Source organism: Homalodisca vitripennis, chromosome 5, assembly GCF_021130785.1.
Source record: "Homalodisca vitripennis isolate AUS2020 chromosome 5, UT_GWSS_2.1, whole genome shotgun sequence".
In the NCBI taxonomy this organism is placed as follows: domain Eukaryota; kingdom Metazoa; phylum Arthropoda; class Insecta; order Hemiptera; family Cicadellidae; genus Homalodisca; species Homalodisca vitripennis.
The window spans coordinates 31,216,542-31,232,801 of NC_060211.1; the positions used below are offsets into that span (position 1 = coordinate 31,216,542).

At 33.1% G+C, this 16,260-nt stretch overlaps 1 protein-coding gene across 1 annotated transcript in view; it reads right to left on the reverse strand.

Moving 5' to 3' along the window:
- The window catches only part of LOC124361927 (S-phase kinase-associated protein 1), a 37,817-nt gene that overhangs the window by 4,151 nt on the left and 17,406 nt on the right, over positions 1–16,260 (reverse strand). The window contains exons 2-3 of the mRNA XM_046815991.1: positions 16,100–16,202; positions 627–835 (exon numbers count right to left, since the gene is read on the reverse strand). Of these exons, the coding sequence (XP_046671947.1) occupies positions 627–835; positions 16,100–16,202 (312 nt within the window). The remainder of the gene's footprint in view (positions 1–626; positions 836–16,099; positions 16,203–16,260) is intronic.

The window sequence follows — 16,260 nt, forward strand, 5'->3', positions numbered from 1 at the left end:
AGAATTGATCATAGACGATAACTTGAAGAGTTAAATACAACAACTAAATTATAAACCTTCAAAAAGTTTAGTATTTTTTTAAAGCTATTACACAATTCATTATATTAGTGTAGAAGCAGATTCTGAATATGATTGTCCAAACATTTTATTTGATCAATCGCATTAATAGATGCCTCATTGATTTGCTGAAAAATCTTTTAACTTACATAATTATTTATTAGACAAATACTGTTTCTAAGTTAATTTGTTCAAACATAAAAGACTGATTTCTTTATTTCTTATCAATGCCAAAAGTAACTTTTCTACATTACAGCCACAGAAATATTTGATAACCACTCAATATTTGATAACCACTCTGCTACTGCGGTTTAAATGTACTGCTTACGGTCTCAACCAAACCAATACCTGCACTGCATGTGTAATATTTTGTTACAACTACAGTAATTTTCACTGTCTTATATTATTTACTAATGGTCCACAGCACTTCTGGGCAAGATGCGAGTTTTAATCATAAATAAGGTTTTAATAATGATTTGAATAATATTATTCTTTTCGTCAGAATGATAATGTTCATATAATGATGAAAGACGGTTAGTTGGAAGTAATAATGAGCATAGACCACTAACCAGAATCAGTTCAAAAAGTGTGCCCTGATCCACTTTGAGGAAGTCAGCATCCCAGCTGGAAATGTCGTCCGTCCTCTTCTCCTTGTTCTCATCATCTTCTGGTGGTGGGGGGTCATCTTTGTGGTAGGTAGCCCACTGGATCACCTTCTTCAGGATAGCAGAGTTGACATTTGGAAGCGGGACCACTTCCTCCTCATCCTCATCCATTCCTGCAATACATCACACACGGTATCAGTAACCAGTCAGAATTGTTGCTGTCTCTGTTCATCTCGCCCACAGTGCTCGGACGTGCACTACCGATTTGTGATACAGACGGGCTGAGGACATTTTGTACCACACTTTATAGAAGTGAGTTAACCCTTCGAGCGTCCATCATATTTTATGAAGTGCACACCTGTCTTGTGAGTTTTTGCAGGCTCTCCTTGTAAAATCTATAATAAATCTAAATATTAACTTAAATATAAAGTGTTATATACCATTTTTTTCTGCAAAGAACTGAGCTTTCAGACTGTATAACTATAAAGTTAGAAAAATAATTCTCTTACCTTAGAAGTAAAGAAATTAAAATAAAAAAACTTTTCAAAGAAGTATGGACATGTATTTGAAATATTAAATATATTGAAAATTCAGAATAGCCAAATTGTGGGGAATTTTGTCCTGAAGACAGAAATGTATAATGTTAAATAGTTTATATATTTATTTTATACATATTTTTATGAAAAAGTGCACATTTGACAATTTTCCTAACTGCAGTAGTTAAATAACACATTGATATAACAATGTTCTTAGTCTTTTGCTATCAAATTTTATATATTTTTCACATACAAATCAGAGAATTCATATTCATTACTATTTAATTTTATATTATATATATGAGACAGCTTCTAAAAGTATACTTTGAAGAAAATAAACAGAAAATTTTTACAAAAATATTATAAGATATTGAAATATAGCACAAAAAGTCACAATAACACACACACAAAACAATTAGTAACTATATAACTACGAATTGATAACTATATAGCAAAGAAAACAGCACAAAATACACTGTAAATGGTGAAATTTACACTTTCGTATCTCAGCAACAACAAACAAGGCATATACGCTTCACTGGAAATAACAGCTGATGAAAACGACTAATGTTCAATACAGACTACGAGAAATCCAAAGACCACTAAACACAAAGTAAAATTCACGGGCTTTCGAACTGTATAGGTTATACAGCGATTTGACCGGTATTAGCGTCGTAAAATGAATTTATAGAGATGAATGTTCATAGTCGAAATTTTCGACGATTACGTTTAGTGAAAGTCCGAGTCGTCGAAAATATCGACGATGGACGCTTTGAGGGTTAACCTAAGTTGTTCTTACACTCTCTACAGGGTGTTCTAGAACTCTCCACCAACCTTATTAGATATTATTCTTGAAAAAAATACAAAATTAAATATCATATTCTAACTTTCGAAAACACAGTAATTACCCGTCCAATTGCCATTTTGTATTTTTCATTTAACTATTTATAATTTGAGAACGCCTTGTTGTAAGGAACTAAAAATAGTATACAGCCTTATATCCTAACTAAACAAACAAATAACAATTTTTGTAAAGTTTTTATTTCCAAAATGGTGGCTTATTAAAAACTTTTAAACGTCAATATCTTAAAAACAACACATGATAAAAAAAGTTACTGTTATTACATTTTATAGTCACTCAATTTTTACTAAAAATCCAACGATACCAAGTTTAAGAAATTTGGTTGATAAATAAGGAAGATGATTTGCTTTTAAAAGCCAAGTGCTAAACAATGTCAAGTGTAATTATGTGACAGCTCTTCTAGCTGGTCACAAAAAAATCATCTGTTTTAATTTTAGCTGCTTTATCAGCTGATTATAACATCACATTGTTGGATTGTGATCATAAATATCCTTATCCCTTTGTGAGATTTAGGTTTCATTGGATACAAAAATACTGACATAAGAAAAATGTATCAACTACAAACTTTATTTACAAAGGTTACTAATAAAGTTAACCTAGGTTTTTGTATATTATTAGAACATAGTACAAAATAAGGGTTTGGAAATATTGGGCTAACTTTTGTGGCATGGTTCCAAATGTGCAATCAAACTGGTGATAGGAATATTGAATACTACTTGTTTAATACTGTACAGAAATTGTCCGGCATCAGAAATTTTACTTTGAATTAAAAATCGATTATTTTATACTCAATTCTTATATAAAAATTATGTAAAACTTACGGGCGATATAGAGAATAGAGATTGAAAAGGAAGTACATACACTGTATTGTATCAGGTTTAGTGATATTTGCCCTTTCCTAAATCAAATAATGTTGGTACAACTTATGAGAGTAACCTGAGAGTTCCATGGCATTTGTATTCCTTGAGATGATTATACCAATCATAAACATTATATGTAAATGTTTGGATGTTTGTGCTGCTACTATGTTTTTAATTGTGTTGAAATTTTATGTGAACATGGAAATAAGATGTACCTAAGCTATATGTAGACATTAGTGAATGTATTTCTTGAATATATGCACACTTTTATTAGTGATAAAGATTTAAATATATACATCAAATTTTATGTCATCTTTTAAACAAAAATGAATTATTTATTGTAAAATTGGTTGAAATTTGTAAGAACAAAAAGATAATTTGTGCTTCTTCATGGTGACCCAGTTTAGCCTTTACCCTAAGAATGCTATTAGCAAGTTATTTCACAAACACTGAAGTCCCTCTAACGCCCAAAACGAGTTATCCCGCAAACTAGGTTTTAAAAATATTTGGGGCATCATAATATTGTTGAATTTGTCGCTAAATGGTAGGGCATGTCTCTTTTATAGCCTCCTGCTTTCTGTTAGCGTAGAAAGCAAACATCTGGGAAATACCGACTGATAACAGTTGTTCGTTTGTTGTGTTGGGTTGGCCACACTTCTTGAAAACCCGTAGTGAGTATACTAGCTGTCATTACTTTACGCTCTAGCTTTGTCTTTCAAACGACAGACTTTTGACAACTTCATTCTTGACATTACGAACACTAAGTCTTCAGGTATTATCGACAAAGTTGATAATAATGAATAACATGGCATTACTTTTCACAACTTAAGTGACAGTGAATCTGAATTGGAAAAGGAAAGGCAAGCATCACTCTCAAATACGTATATGAAAAACCCTTCCCTGGACTGAGGTATCTAATCCAGGTCTGTCCTAGCCATACAATAGTCATTTACAGTGTAAACTAAGAACCTAACTTACCTACTTATTTTGGTTCTGATTCAAAACCAATTCAATATATTGATCTTTTTTCAATAATGATGAATTGAAAAATATACAATCCAACATATAGGTGATATTCCACATAATCTGTGACAGTATTTCCATACCATATAAAATCAAGTTTTTTGTGATAAAAACAATAGAAAACCAACTACGTACTCACCATTATCATCACACCTTAAAACATGTAAGTTTTATATAACGATAGACTCATGAACCACTCAAGCAAGTTAAGAAAAGAGTAGAAATAAACATACACCTCACAGCTGATCTACTTCTCAAAGGCAGCAATATAATTAACAGAAACTAATAAATTAGCAATTAAATTAAAAAATTTGATTGAAAATCACCAAAAAAGGAAAAAAAATTCCTCAAACCCAACAGAAATACCTTCTTGATATTTAGCCTTGAGGTAAAGCACAGTAAAACACTGCAATGAGTCATGCCTTCCAGATGTACAACACAGACAAACATGATAACTAAGCACCTGTGCTGACTCTGCATTGGCTGCATTCCTGCAGAGCCTAACTCAACCACAACCAGACTTCCTAGAACTCTAGTCTACACACAGTATTGGCAACTTCTTACAATCAGAGTTATTCAAACATTCCTTCACAATCCTTCCATCGTCAAAAATAATATTCAAACATAGAGGAATAAAAAAACTGAAAATTCTCTTTTACACATTGACTACAAGTTCTGACAGTTAATAGCAACACTAACTAAACTTGAGGAACCAGGCAAACCTCTAATAAAAAACTGAATCTATTTACTTGATATTATAAAATCTTATTTAACCTGAGGAATTAGACAAACTTTCAATAAAAAAATTGCACCTCCCATAATCAGACAATTAAACTATAATAACAAATAAACCTGAGGAATCAGTGAAACCTCCAATCTAAAACTGAATCTATTTACTTGATATTATAAAAATCTTATTAAACCTGAGGAATCAGACAAACTTTCAATAAAAATATTGTACCTCCCATAATCAGACAATTAAACTATAATAACAAATAAACCTGAGGAATCAGTCAAACCTCCAATAAAAAACTGAATCTATTTACTTGATATTATAAAATCTTATTAAACCTGAGGAATCAGACAAACTTTCAATAAAAATATTGTACCTCCCATAATCTGACAATTAAACTATAATAACAAATAAACCTGAAGAATCAGTCAAACCTTTAATAAAACACTGTGAAGTTTTTATTTATTCACATCCATTATATTTATTATTATTTTTTACATAGTCAGTTTTTTCCAAACATTGTGTCACACAACATGCCAACAAAACACCCTTGTGGTTTCTGTTCATGGAATTGGTGTAAAATTTTCTGGAGTAAAATTAATAGGCCAATCTAATAAATGTTATCATGCAGGATATGAGAATAATCAAGATAAAACCTTGGAAAATTAAGCCAAGAAGGTAATTGAAATATGGCTATCTACAAAATTGTTAATCAAATTGCCCCTTATCACCAAACAAATAAATTTAAAAGCTTCAACCATAGCCTCGATGACTCTATTAAAGAATCTATATTAAAGAACTTGAACATAACTTAATTGAAAAATAATTTCTTAAGGGAATCAAGTTACACGGATAAAAAAACTACAAATGGCTGCCAAAATAAGTTCTGGTCTACTAGAGGAAAACAAGATATTAAAAAATGTAAACCTCAATCTGAAAGTCAACTATCCCAAGTAGTGGAAAGGTTTAAGAGGAAAAAGAAAATAATGAGATTAATTATATTCAAAATAAATTGAGAATCAACTACAACAGAAAAAGGAGTTACAACATCAACTTAATAAAGAGCAGCACTTTCGTCATGAAACACAAATTTGAAGAACATTATATTTGAAGAACATTATTTAAATTTAAGTCAACTCATTGAGAAACAATAATATAAACTAAATGAATGAGAAAAAACAATTTTTAAGATCAAAAAAAAAATAAAAGGCCCAAGAAAAATTAAAAAACATAGTCAATGTTATCACTACAAGAACAACTCATGAAATAACATAAAACCTCTTCAGACGTACATAGTTCATCAACTATACTAAATTGTCAAACCTGAAAAATAAACTAAATGGAACTGGAGATATTAGTAAAAGCTCTCAACAACTGAAAAATGCTTAAACAGCAATTCCCTTCAGAGCCACTACAGGATTTTCACTAACATACTTTAAAAAATCACACAAAAATTATCTGAATTTTTTTGCGCAGTCAATTCAAAACCCTGCCATTATGCAAACATTGAAACGCTCAACTTTGCTCCAACTAATGAAAGAGAAATTTTAGACATAATAAGATCTCTCAACTCAAAATTATCATGTGGCTTAGATGAGACACCACCCACGCCAAAAGGAAACTCTACTCAATTAACTAATGTTTAAGATGTGCGTCAATACTGTCATTGAGATTACTGTTCAGTTTGAGAATGTCACTATTTAATTTATTATGTAAAAGCACACCCCGGTGAAAAGGAATACAATAAATAATATCATGAGATTGCACTGCATAAGAAAATCCATTCTTGAGGTATTGGACCTAGTTGGTTAGCATAAGGGTATAACCTATTGTTGTACCAGGTATTTCTATTGTAAAGTTTGGGTTCTAACTTTCCTTATTTTAACTGGTCATCATCTCTTAAATCTTTGAAAGCTGAAAATCATGTGTTATCTCAATAAACCTATTTGGCTAACACAGCACTGCAAAGACTTAAAGTCTAGCTTTGTAATAACAGTTGCAAGATTTTTTTTTTAGGAAGTCTTTATCAGTGAAGTAAGTGGGTTTTTAAGATTGTCTACTAACAGACACTTCTACTTTTCAGAATATAGAATTTAGGTTATTCCTAACTCTTTTACTTTTAGTACTAACAAGAGCTGCCTGGAAAGTATCTAAAATTCAGTGATTACTCCCTATCTACATCAACTATTATTATCAGATTCAGAATGTACGAGGGGGTACCCAAAAAAAACCGGAATTATTTTATAAAAATTATATATTATCAAATTTTTTACAATACGACCTTATCTCCTTCAAAATAATCTCCATTACAACTAATACACTTGTCCCAACGGTATTTCCATTGATCAAAACATTTTTTGTAGTCATCTTTAGAAATGGCTACAAGCTTGAGCTTCGTTTTTTTCTTAACCTCTTCAACGCTGTCAAATCGTTGACCTTTCAAGCCTCTTTTCATGTGTGGAAATAAAAAAAAGTCGCATGGAGCGAGGTCAGGCGAGTAAGGTGTGTGGGGCAACGGAACCATGCCGTTTTTGGCTAAAAACTGCCTAACTGAGATGGCTGTGAGTGCCAGTGCGTTGTCGTGGTGGAAGAACCAGTCTCCAGTCTGCCACAAATCGGGTCTTTTCTGGCGAACTTTTCGCTGAACCGAGCTCCAAGTTAACCCACTACTCTCTGATAGTTCCTCAATTGTCTGTCGACGGTCGGTGAGCACAAGTTCACGAATTTTCTCAACATTTTCGTCCGTTCGAGAGGTTGATGGACGACCAGAACGAGGTTTGTCTTCAATCGACATGTCGCCATTTTTAAATCGAGCGAACCACTCGTAGACCTGAGTTTTCCCCCATAGCATAATCTTTGTAAGCTGTATTCAACATTAAAATAGTTTCTGCAGCATTTTTACCAAGTAAAAAACAAAATTTCACAGCTGCATGTTGTTCACTTAAACTTGCCATGACAAAAAACGAAACAAGAACAAAACAGCGTTAGCGAAAACAGTCACTACGAACGAACAGAATGCACTAGGACAACGGAACTGGGGTCACTGAGCTCGCAATGGGTTGCGCGACACACGCCTAGCGGCAGGAATGTGTACTACACGCTACCGGCTGCCAGCAATACAATTCCGGTTTTTTTTTTGGGTACCCCCTCGTACTATCTCTGTATCCTCCTGCTTGTACCAAAAACATCTCTTATTAATACCTTCAATAAATTGGCTGGCGGTCAGTGTACAGTGTGTGTGTTTCCAAAGCCTCAAAAATAATGAAACATGAAAATCAACCAATTTGTATCTCAAGTTTTTATTTAAACACGGTTAAAACATGAGGAGACGACTCAAATGATCTAGCTAGTCTTTCTGGGGGGTGCCATGACCTAAGCTTTTGTGTATTCGTGGTTCAACCGTTTTGTGCAGTTAGCTATCAGAGTGAACAATCTATCACTCATGCATTGGATATACTAAAAACAATAGTTGCCGAAATTCTGTCCCGAGAATTTGTGTTTGTAACAGAGAAATTAGTCCCAAAACTGCTCATCAAAGATCAAAAGGAGAGTGAAGTTTTGAAGTTGTGCAAGTCTTGTACGAAACCATAACCTCCAATCCCGATTTTTGGCTGTTCCCGAAATTAAAACCCCCGTTCAGAGGAAACAGAGTTCAAATTGAATATAAAAAAGGAGCTAATGGCGATCCTGAAGGTGGACTTTGCAACTCTTTTCTTAAAGTAAGACGACCGTTTGAACAAAGGGGAATGATTTGAAGAAGACTTACGTTTGGTTGTGATCAATAAGCTTGTTATTTAACATTAAAATATTACAGATATACTCTGGACAGCCCTTGTAAATAATTCTTTAGTTTTATCCTCTAATTTTTCACTTAGATATTTAACTGCATTACTTACACATTTCACTGTACCTTCTCAGAGTATCTTTGGATAGTGTAATCTTTTATCAGATTTTAGATAGGCATTATTTTTTTAGAGTAAGTAACCTGCGCTCTAATGTGAATTCAATTTTTTCCCCTTCTCTAGTAAATTAATTAACGTAGTTTTTCTCTTCATCGCACATGTTGACTGCATTCTGAAGTTGTTTTCAGAAAACCGTCAAAATCCTTCAAAGTTGCTAATATTAGATTAAGAATGCCTTTAAATAATAAAATATTACATTGGTTAAATATACTTTATGTTCATAGGTATATGTGATATATGGTAAAGCTACTTTGATACTACTACTCAAATGAAAGTGACAATGTTTTTTTAACACGTTGACTGCCACCAAGGAATATATTTTTGCTGTATCTGTAGGCCAAGGACTAATTTTATGAATTTCCTCTGTGCGCCATGAGGACCACCGGTGGCTCTCAACAGGTGTACTGAACTACGCCGTGAGGACCACCGGTGGCTCTCAGGTTATACACTTTTTAAACTTTTTTCACAGTAATCTGTAAACACATTCCAGCAATTATATTTATAGCTTATTAAATGAAGATAAAAAAGGTCATATGGTTATTGGATACTGTTTTTACAACTCAAAATAAATAGGCTGAAAAATTGGGTTTGTTTTATTGTGGTTTACACTATAGGAATAGACTAAGTAAAACCCAGTTGTACAAGAACTTGTTTTATAACATGAGTAAAAGTTAAAAATTATAAAAACCTCTATAGCCTTGAAAAATTAGATTATAATTAAAATAATTGAATGTAATAAGTACATCATGTTTGTATTCAGAACTTTAGATTACACACTAATATTACATGAATGGGCTTTTATGGGTTGCATTGAAACAGTTCAAACAAATAAATACATTGCACATGACACATTTTGTGGTTACTCTCTTGCACTGTTCTGGGCATGTTCACGACCATAAGACTTTGAGAGAGTTTTTGTAGCAGTTGCCGCATCTCCGACGTACTGAGCGTTTAGGACCCTGGATTTCGATAAGCTTATGTTTGGGAGTTCTTGCAGCTTGAGGTTCATCTTCCTCTCCCTCTTTGGTTATCAATAAGAGAATCTGCGATTTCCTGTCTGAACTGGGTGATTTGCATTTTCTTTTCATTCACAATGTTGTACAGAAGAAGTGAGTTCACACACTGCTGTGTTTAGAAGTAGTTCAAACAGTACTTTCTTATACCATTTTACGCAGCGTCGCAGAGGTCTAGAATATGAAGCCATTTGATCAGACAAATCTATGAAAGATTTGGCCTTGTTGTAGTCAACCACACATCTTGGTTTTATTTTGATTCCTCGCCTTTGAGGAATCTCAATACATTCATCAGTATGCTGTGTCGTTATCATCATTACTTCTCTCTTATCTTTCCATTTTTATCACAACGACATTGCTATTGCTTTGTTTCCCCCACAACATCACCCTTGTTTAGCTTTGCATTTGCAATGCATGCTGGGATTCCTCTTCTGTTTTTACGAAGTGTTCCAACTAAATGAGTGGAACGCTCTTTCAAGGTATGGGCTAGAGCTATGCTGCTGTACCAATTGTCAACATACAGTGTTCGACCAGCATCAAGTAACGGGGAAATCAACTGCATCACAATGGCCTGAGCAAGGACCAACTCTCCTTCCTTCGGATTTACCTGTGTACACCTTAAAATTCCAGGTGTAACCCTTTTCAGTGCATAGCTTAAAGATCTTAATGCCATAGCGGCTGGCCTTGTTAGGGATGTATTGTCTAAATCCCACCCTGCCACGAAAGGGAATCAAACTCTCGTCAATACAGAGTTGCTGCTGAGGAGTCAGAGCAGATTTAAATTTTTCATTCAGGAGTCAAGTATATTTTGTATAGTTTGTTTGTTTCATCTGCATTTGTATTATCGCTGAAATGAAGCATTCTAAGTAACAGTTCAAATCTGTTTCTAGGCATTACTTTGCACATTTCATTTTGTATATGTTTTTTGTGCTCCAATACAAATTTAAACTTGGCATTTGAACTAACCCCATCCATATTATGAGACCAAAAAATTGCTTAATTTCCTTTTCGTCTGTTGGAAGCCAGGATTTGAGCCGAGACTTATCAGAAGGTACACCAGATTCAATTGTCTGCTGTGCATATAGGTTTGTTTGCAGTGCAATTTCTGTAAAAAAAAGAGTTGTCAACAAAGACTTGGTTGTAGACTTCAAATGGGGAAGCACCCTCAATTTTGTCCCTTATTTCTTGTGAGATAAGAGGTAATGCATTGAACTCGAATGATGATAAGTTGTTTTGGTTAGTATTTCCCCAGGTCAAAGGCTAAGTAATTTGGTTCAATGTTTTGGTTTACCTGTTGGATTCCATTGTCAGGCTGTGGGTGTGGGTTTGGGCTGCTGCTGAATAAGTTGGTTGTGGACGAGCTGCCTTTGGTTCAAGGTATTCATATCGTTATCACTGTCTTCACTACTATCCTCTGAAGGAAAATATTCAGGGTCCATATCTGAATCATGACCTCCAAACAATTCACTTGATTCACTACCATTGTCGTCAAATTCACTATTATCCTCCTCTTCAACACCCACTGGCTCTGTACCTGTACTCGCAGGTTCCTCTAATATTCTGTTCACAAATCCCCTAAATCCTCGTCATCATGTCTCAATCGACCCGCACTCATTTTTGTAACAGCACTAAAACTCAAGATTATGATCTAGACAAAACGAATAGAACACGAATTAGCTGGAAACTAGATATAGAGACTTGGCTGGTGCCATGAGAGCCACCGGTGGTCCACACAATAAAAACAAAACAACAGGGTGACGAGAATTGGCGGGGAAATTACATAACCAAACTAAAACAGCTGGTTTAAGTTAAAAAAAACCACTCAGATGGAAGCAGAAAAAGATTTGCCCAGGCCATGAGAGCCACAGGTGGTTCCTCAGCTACAACTTTTAATACAATTGGCCTAGGACCGAATCTTGTTGATTATAATACTCAGGAGACCGTATTTGATCACATGGGATGTATAACCAATGATAGTTCAGTTATGACGTTCCTGGCCCAAATGCCATTGGCCTCAGATGTAAAACCAATGAGAGCCCACCGGTGGCTCTCATGGCGTCACGTATAGAAACATAGTGAGAGCCACCGGTGGTCCTCATGGCAGTCAACGTGTTAATATAAAAAAAAAACCCCTGAAGAATGAACAAAATTTGTTTCGTGACTGGCAGCCTAACCTTGTACTGTATACTTAGATTAGGGTTACTCACTAAAAAATGCACCCTTTCAATTAAGAGTACAACATTTTTTCTGAAATGACAGGCTGATCCCATTTTAAGCCTTATTCTGACCGTCCTCATAGCCCACTGGTCTGTGTGAGGACCTTATCAAACAGAATAAAGAGGACAGTCGATACAGTAAAAGAGTTAATTTTTTAAATAGAAGTTTTCATAGACTATGAAAAATCGTACAATTAATTAAGTTTTCATACACAAGTATATTGGACATTGGCCAATTCAATTTCACAACACTTGTCACAAAATGAACCAATACAATGGAGTACCAAAGGACCTGAAATAACATAATGAAAATACCGAGCTGATTTATAGGGCAACTTCACTGCCATTTGGCCCTAAAATCAATAGAGTTCTTCTATGGACCAAGAAGAACATATGTACCAAAAGTCTCTAGGACCTTTCCATCAAGAAGTACCACATAAGTGGACAGACCAGACAATGGCAAGATCTTAAGAACCTGTTGTCTCCTTAACCCATTAGCCACTCAATATTCCTGCGCCCAACCTCCTTGTATAAATCCAATTAAATATACAAAAAATGCAAGGGTTTAGTAAAACTCTCACAAAACATGCAATTTTATTGCTATTTGGTTGACTGAGCCATTGTTTTTTAGCTAATGAAACAGGCTATAATACACTGTAATTTATAAGCACCAAAGTATAAAAGATTTGTTTTTAATTTCAAGAATAATTCTTTTTAATTTAATTTTTTTTTTGTAAATTTTGGAAGCAAGAAATTTTTTTAGTACAAAACACAGTTATAACCTATGATGTTTGGTGTAATTAGTATAGGAAATTATAATTCTTTACGTGAAAAATGTTATATCATTGATTTATCTTATTTTTTTCATATTTTACGTACATTTTAGTAAAATGCAACATTTGTGTTCTTACACAAATCCTAGCAATCACGAAAAAAAGCGCAAGGGTATAGTATTATACCTTGATTCACATTCTTTTTCTGGTGTTGATACATATTTATATGTATACTAAACATTCTTTAGTTTAATTTTAATACATAAACTTTATTATTTGGGCCCATACTATATAGTTGAAACAAATATTTAATAACGTACGTCGTCATCACGGTACCGTCTTGTGATCAGTGTTTTGGTACAGTGTCGGCCATCACGGGACAGTACCGTGATAAGTGGTCAATGGGTTACCTAAAATGTTCTTGCTCCTACTTTTTCCTTTTAAAATGCTTAGCAGTGGCAAAAACACAATCACGTTACTTTTATTAACTTAAGAACAGGTTAATTTCAGGACACCTGAAACATTTTACTCTATGGTACGCCTATCTACAAATTTCTATAATGGAATTATGATATAATATGGATAAACTTTTTTATCCTTCATATATAATAATAAAAGGGGGTGTTTTATCATTTACGCATATGATTTACTTATCTTAAAAAACACTTGGAAGTTTAATGAAATGGTTCTAATGCTAAACTTTTCACTACAAGATGAAAAAAGTATAGGTCAGCCACTACATTTTTAAATGAAGTATATAAAACATATAGCAAAACCTTTAACTTGTAGTCTTAAATTTTAGTAACTTATCCTAAATTGACATATCCTTGGAGTAATTGGAAATAGTTTAAAACTAGTAGTTAGTACTAATAACACTTTTTCAGCAACTTTTGTTCCTTTGTGAAAGGCCTTGTCACAAGAAAGGAAAAGTGTTATTACAAACTACTAGTTTGATCTAAAATTGACAGAACTGCTAGACAAAAGCAATTAAAAACTGATTGTTATCAGTACTGAACAATGGCTATAGCACTGAACAATGGCTGTGTAGCACTGAACTATGGCATAACATCATTGCTGCTAATCAGTGAGGTAAGTATCTCTATCTGTGTTGTCGAAACATCTCTTCAGAGAATCACAAATTCAAAGAATAGTTGTGAGTTGATAGTTCTAATCAAAACAAGAGATTCAATGACTGATAATACAATAGGTTTAACCCACTCAAGTGTAATAGAATGAAACAGTAGGTAAAATATTAGTTAAAAGAACTGATATTTGTTGCTGTTGATATATTGAGTTGGGCATCAAGGGTAAAGGTTAACAGCACAGTTAATTTAATTTTAAACTGAGTAAAACTAAAATAAATTTAAGTATAACCGTAATATACAAAAACATTTGATTTTAGTATACATTTTTTGTTAATTTTATTGAAATCCTATTTTTGTCTAAATTTTATGAAGAAAAATTGAGTTTTAACACTCATGAGAAATCGTTTTAGCATGGAATCATAAACTTGTCAAAAAGTAATTTGGTAATAACATGGAAAAAACACCAAAACAAGGGAAATAAAGTAAGGATAAGGCACCTACATGCAACTTGTCACTCTTTTTTAATGCTAATTGAATCTAAACTTATGCAATAGTAAAAATAGATTAAAGGAGTAAAAAAAGTTTAATGTCACAGATCTAAAATTGGTATCCTTCAAGGAAATCAAATTTCTATCAAACTTTTAAGATTACTGAAGAGATAAGACAGACACACTCTTAGTAGGTATAGGAATCACTTGCTACTACGTTGTTTTAACCTACAGATACAGTTAAAAGATAATGTAACATATAAATCATTGTTTTTTTTTATTGTAGATGTACAACTGTTGTTTATTTAAATCCATTGAAAACATCAGAGCTCACTTTAGTGTTCGTGGCTTGCTAATATAATTTCCAACTAATTGTAGTATTTGAATTGATATCAGAAATGCAAGTCTTATTGCACTTATTTCACCCACAAATTAAGCTCACTTATTGGTCCTGACAACAGAGCCAATATACCCCTAATTATGAAAGCAATTTATGAATCTGACTAATCAACTTCAGTTGGCTAATATTTGGATGTGATTTTTGTTTCACTATGTTCAAAAAATTGTTCTAGAAAATTAGTTATAGAAAAATGTTTGACTTCAGTCGTAGTAACTCATTAATAACATAATAGGATTGTAGAGCAATACATGAATTTGTTAGATGTAGACCAGACATTGAAGTGGTGAGGAAATTGATGATGCACGGATGGTATAATGCACTACAGGTAGAATGGGTGATCCACTACATTACCTAAAAAGTGTGTATTGAAAATGACTTTTTTTATAATCAATTACATAAAACTGTATTCTGTTAATTATATGCAATATCTTTCTAGAAGTTTATATATGTAATGTGTTTGTTCATGCGTTGCTGTAGGTAGAGATGTCTTTGTTATCTTAAATAAAACATAGTTTACATTTTTTCATAACTTCTCAGTTTTAATACATATTGTACCTAAGTAGTACTAATATTAACACACTTTGCAGGTAAAAGACATAATCTGAAAGCTTATTTTATAATCTAATAAATTAAGATAAAAAGTAGAGAATATGACATTGTTACTTATGACAGTGTGGTATACTTGACTTCTTTTTATCGGGACTTAAACACCATAATTACTATTTTAATAACATTGAAAAAAATGTTTCCATTACATAAAATTTATTGATTACATTAAAAGGAAATAATCTAGATATCTGGACCCATCTAGTAGACAGCTTCACCTGGTAACACTATAAAATGGAATCCAAGTTTTCTATATAACCTCTTCTTGCCAAAACTACAATCCTTAGAAATTAAATTCTTGAAACAAAAAAATTTTGTTCTACTCGTAATACAAAACTTTTGCACTGGTAGAAACTGCCCGACAAAAAAAATTCAAAACTACCTCGCTCAGTAACATTTATTAATTTAAAAATTTACACAGTAAAGTTTGCAATATTGGACAACTCTCCAAAATATTTTTAATTTAACATTACTGCAGTCATTGTAAACTTCTTAATCAGGTTTACAAAAAATACAAAAATCTTGATTTAATATTGACGTGATTTAATCCTTTCCCATTCTTTGTTGGAGGTATGCCGATGTAATGAAATTCACAATACTTGAGCTGTTCTGTTAAGACCAACTCATTGTATATATTATTACTAGTGAGTGCCTCTACATAGTCCCGACAGATTGTGTAGTCAATTACTTTGCTTTTACTTATAGAATTACAACTTTAATCAGTTTTTTGTGATTCAAGTGAAGTCCTAAAGACTATACTACAAAACTCACACGAATGCTCAACATTGTCTTGACGGGTTACTGAACACTTCGTAATCTCTACATCCACCTCAAACACACGGTTTCAACAAAATTACTCTGACTATATTTAAAAACTTACCCAAATCCTCCAACATTGTTTTGATGGTTACTGAACACTTTGCAATCTCCACATCCACCTCAAAGACTTCTCCATCTGAGCTCTGCAGTTTAATGTTCACCATCTACAACACCAACAATCTTTATTACAATTTTGTATCAGTATATTAATTTAAACTTGTC